Source organism: Oncorhynchus clarkii, unplaced genomic scaffold, assembly GCF_045791955.1.
Source record: "Oncorhynchus clarkii lewisi isolate Uvic-CL-2024 unplaced genomic scaffold, UVic_Ocla_1.0 unplaced_contig_471_pilon_pilon, whole genome shotgun sequence".
Taxonomy (NCBI): Eukaryota; Metazoa; Chordata; class Actinopteri; order Salmoniformes; family Salmonidae; genus Oncorhynchus; species Oncorhynchus clarkii.
In genome coordinates, this window is record NW_027258024.1 from 105,001 (window position 1) to 110,000 (window position 5,000).

Sequence of the window (5,000 nt, forward strand, 5' to 3'; positions counted from 1 at the left end):
TGGGACGATACAATATACTGTTACAAAATCGGTTACAACACACACACACACACACACACAGAGACACACACACACAGACACACACACACACACACACACACACACACACACACACACACACACACACACACAATAACAAAAGGTGTTGTTAATTATGTTCTGTTTCTCTGTGTTAATGATGTCTTCATAGACAGCTTCTGTTGTTGTGTTGGGATGTTATAACCGGTCTGACTGTTCTCCAGGCTATGAGACAACATCAGGAGAGAGAAACACTCGTTCTCGTGTTGTCTGACTGTTCTCCAGGCTATGAGACGTCATCAGGAGAGAGAAACACTCGTCCTCGTGTTGTTACCCTGTTCTCCAGGCTATGAGACGTCATCAGGAGAGAGAAACAGTCGTTCTCGTGTTGTCTGACTGTTCTCCAGGCTATGAGACTTCATCAGGAGAGAGAAACACTCGTTCTCGTGTTGTCTGACTGTTCTCCAGGCTATGAGACGTCATCAGGAGAGAGAAACAGTCGTTCTCGTGTTGTCTGACTGTTCTCCAGGCTATGAGACTTCATCAGGAGAGAGAAACACTCGTCCTCGTGTTGTCTGACTGTTCTCCAGGCTATGAGACGTCATCAGGAGAGAGAAACACTCGTTCTCGTGTTGTCTGACTGTTCTCCAGGCTATGAGACGACATCAGGAGAGAGAAACACTCGTCCTCGTGTTGTCTGACTGTTCTCCAGGCTATGAGACTTCATCAGGAGAGAGAAACACTCGTCCTCGTGTTGTCTGACTGTTCTCCAGGCTATGAGACGTCATCAGGAGAGAGAAACACTCGTTCTCGTGTTGTCTGACTGTTCTCCAGGCTATGAGACGTCATCAGGAGAGAGAAACACTCGTCCTCGTGTTGTTACCCTGTTCTCCAGGCTATGAGACGTCATCAGGAGAGAGAAACAGTCGTTCTCGTGTTGTCTGACTGTTCTCCAGGCTATGAGACGTCATCAGGAGAGAGAAACACTCGTTCTCGTGTTGTCTGACTGTTGGATATCATTTTGGGGCCTGGTTTGCCTTTTTTACCCAGATACCACTGGGAAATAATTAACTTTTATCTCGGAAACCGCTGTGTTAAACCCCGTACAGTAGACCTGTGTGGGTGGCGATGTCTTTACATTCCAGTTTTAATGATGACTGTGTTATCTGCTGTGTTAAACCCCGTACAGTAGACCTGTGTGGGTGGCGATGTCTTTACATTCCAGTTTTAATGATGACTGTGTTATCTGCTGTGTTAAACCCCGTACAGTAGACCTGTGTGGGGATGTCTTTACATTCCAGTTTTAATGATGACTGTGTTATCTGCTGTGTTAAACCCCGTACAGTAGACCTGTGTGGGTGGCGATGTCTTTACATTCCAGTTTTAATGATGGCTGTGTTATCTGCTGTGTTAAACCCCGTACAGTAGACCTGTGTGGGTGGCGATGTCTTTACATTCCAGTTTTAATGATGGCTGTGTTATCTGCTGTGTTAAACCCCGTACAGTAGACCTGTGTGGGTGGCGATGTCTTTACATTCCAGTTTTAATGATGGCTGTGTTATCTGCTGTGTTAAACCCCGTACAGTAGACCTGTGTGGGTGGCGATGTCTTTACATTCCAGTTTTAATGATGGCTGTGTTATCTGCTGTGTTAAACCCCGTACAGTAGACCTGTGTGGGTGGCGATGTCTTTACATTCCAGTTTTAATGATGACTGTGTTATCTGCTGTGTTAAACCCCGTACAGTAGACCTGTGTGGGTGGCGATGTCTTTACATTCCAGTTTTAATGATGACTGTGTTATCTGCTGTGTTAAACCCCGTACAGTAGACCTGTGTGGGTGGCGATGTCTTTACATTCCAGTTTTAATGATGGCTGTGTTATCTGCTGTGTTAAACCCCGTACAGTAGACCTGTGTGGGTGACGATGTCTTTACATTCCAGTTTTAATGATGGCTGTGTTATCTGCTGTGTTAAACCCCGTACAGTAGACCTGTGTGGGTGGCGATGTCTTGACATTCCAGTTTTAATGATGACTGTGTTATCTGCTGTGTTAAACCCCGTACAGTAGACCTGTGTGGGTGGCGATGTCTTTACATTCCAGTTTTAATGATGGCTGTGTTATCTGCTGTGTTAAACCCCGTACAGTAGACCTGTGTGGGTGACGATGTCTTTACATTCCAGTTTTAATGATGGCTGTGTTATCTGCTGTGTTAAACCCCGTACAGTAGACCTGTGTGGGTGGCGATGTCTTGACATTCCAGTTTTAATGATGACTGTGTTATCTGCTGTGTTAAACCCCGTACAGTAGACCTGTGTGGGTGGCGATGTCTTTACATTCCAGTTTTAATGATGGCTGTGTTATCTGCTGTGTTAAACCCCGTACAGTAGACCTGTGTGGGTGGCGATGTCTTGACATTCCAGTTTTAATGATGGCTGTGTTATCTGCTGTGTTAAACCCCGTACAGTAGACCTGTGTGGGTGGCGATGTCTTGACATTCCAGTTTTAATGATGGCTGTGTTATCTGCTGTGTTAAACCCCGTACAGTAGACCTGTGTGGGTGGCGATGTCTTGACATTCCAGTTTTAATGATGGCTGTGTTATCTGCTGTGTTAAACCCCGTACAGTAGACCTGTGTGGGTGGCGATGTCTTGACATTCCAGTTTTAATGATGGCTGTGTTATCTGCTGTGTTAAACCCCGTACAGTAGACCTGTGTGGGTGGCGATGTCTTTACATTCCAGTTTTAATGATGGCTGTGTTATCTGCTGTGTTAAACCCCGTACAGTAGACCTGTGTGGGTGGCGATGTCTTGACATTCCAGTTTTAATGATGGTTGTGTTATCTGCTGTGTTAAACCCCGTACAGTAGACCTGTGTGGGTGGCGATGTCTTTACATTCCAGTTTTAATGATGGCTGTGTTATCTGCTGTGTTAAACCCCGTACAGTAGACCTGTGTGGGTGGCGATGTCTTTACATTCCAGTTTTAATGATGGCTGTGTTATCTGCTGTGTTAAACCCCGTACAGTAGACCTGTGTGGGTGGCGATGTCTTTACATTCCAGTTTTAATGATGGCTGTGTTATCTGCTGTGTTAAACCCCGTACAGTAGACCTGTGTGGGTGACGATGTCTTTACATTCCAGTTTTAATGATGACTGTGTTATCTGCTGTGTTAAACCCCGTACAGTAGACCTGTGTGGGTGGCGATGTCTTTACATTCCAGTTTTAATGATGGCTGTGTTATCTGCTGTGTTAAACCCCGTACAGTAGACCTGTGTGGGTGGCGATGTCTTGACATTCCAGTTTTAATGATGGCTGTGTTATCTGCTGTGTTAAACCCCGTACAGTAGACCTGTGTGGGTGGCGATGTCTTTACATTCCAGTTTTAATGATGGCTGTGTTATCTGCTGTGTTAAACCCCGTACAGTAGACCTGTGTGGGTGACGATGTCTTTACATTCCAGTTTTAATGATGACTGTGTTATCTGCTGTGTTAAACCCCGTACAGTAGACCTGTGTGGGTGGCGATGTCTTTACATTCCAGTTTTAATGATGGCTGTGTTATCTGCTGTGTTAAACCCCGTACAGTAGACCTGTGTGGGTGGCGATGTCTTTACATTCCAGTTTTAATGATGGCTGTGTTATCTGCTGTGTTAAACCCCGTACAGTAGACCTGTGTGGGTGGTGATGTCTTTACATTCCAGTTTTAATGATGGCTGTGTTATCTGCTGTGTTAAACCCCGTACAGTAGACCTGTGTGGGTGGCGATGTCTTTACATTCCAGTTTTAATGATGGCTGTGTTATCTGCTGTGTTAAACCATGTGTTTTAATGATGGCTGTGTTATCTTTATGGTGTGAAGAGTCTATCTAACATGTCTGGTTCTAGTATGGTTCTAGTATGGTGTTTAGAGTCTATCTAACGTGTGATCTGTTGTCTGGTTCTAGTATGGTGTGGAGAGTCTATCCAACATGTTGTCTGGTTCTAGTATGGTGTGGAGAGTCTATCTAACATGTTGTCTGTTGTCTGGTTCTAGTATGGTGTGGAGAGTCTATCTAACATGTTGTCTGTTGTCTGGTTCTAGTATGGTGTGGAGAGTCTATCTAACATGTTGTCTGGTTCTAGTATGGTGTGGAGAGTCTATCTAACATGTTGTCTGTTGTCTGGTTCTACTATGGTGTGGAGAGTCTATCTAACATGTTTTCTGGTTCTAGTATGGTGTGGAGAGTCTATCTAACATGATGTCTGTTGTCTGGTTCTAGTATGGTTCTAGTATGGGTTGGAGAGTCTATCTAACATGTTGTCTGGTTCTAGTATGGTGTGGAGAGTCTATCTAACATGTTGTCTGGTTCTAGTATGGTGTGGAGAGTCTATCTAACATGTTGTCTGGTTCTAGTATGGTGTGGAGAGTCTATCTAACATGTGATCTGTTGTCTGGTTCTAGTATGGGTTGGAGAGTCTATCTAACATGTGATCTGTTGTCTGGTTCTAGTATGGGTTGGAGCGTATCCTGTCAGAGGAGAAGTGTCTGACCCTGTTGGCCCGAGCTATCGACCCCACCCAGCCCGCCATGATGACCGACGTGGTCAAGCTGCTGTCAGCCATCTGCATTGTGGGCGAGGAGAACACGTACGTCCCCATCCCGGCTTCACTCTGCCCTCACATGACTTCCTCTAGCTGTCCTCTGTTCTCCTCCACCTGTCCTCCATCACCCATGTTATCTATCCCCTGTTCTCCTTCACCTGTCCTCCATCACCCATGTTATCTATCCCCTGTTCTCCTCCATCACCCATGTTATCTATCCCCTGTTCTCCTTCACCTGTCCTCCATCACCCATGTTATCTATCCTCTGTTCTCCTCCATCACCCATGTTATCTATCCCCTGTTCTCCTCCACCTGTCCACCATCACCCATGTTATCTATCCCCTGTTCTCCTTCACCTGTCCTCCATCACCCATGTTATCTATCCTCTGTTCTCCTCCATCA

General features: G+C 45.5%; 1 protein-coding gene across 1 annotated transcript in view; it reads left to right on the forward strand.

The window, feature by feature from the left end:
• Window positions 1–5,000, forward strand: part of LOC139394558 (protein diaphanous homolog 3-like) — a 174,513-nt gene that overhangs the window by 91,332 nt on the left and 78,181 nt on the right. The window contains exon 6 of the mRNA XM_071142653.1: window positions 4,507–4,643. Within this exon, the coding sequence (XP_070998754.1) occupies window positions 4,507–4,643 (137 nt within the window). The remainder of the gene's footprint in view (window positions 1–4,506; window positions 4,644–5,000) is intronic.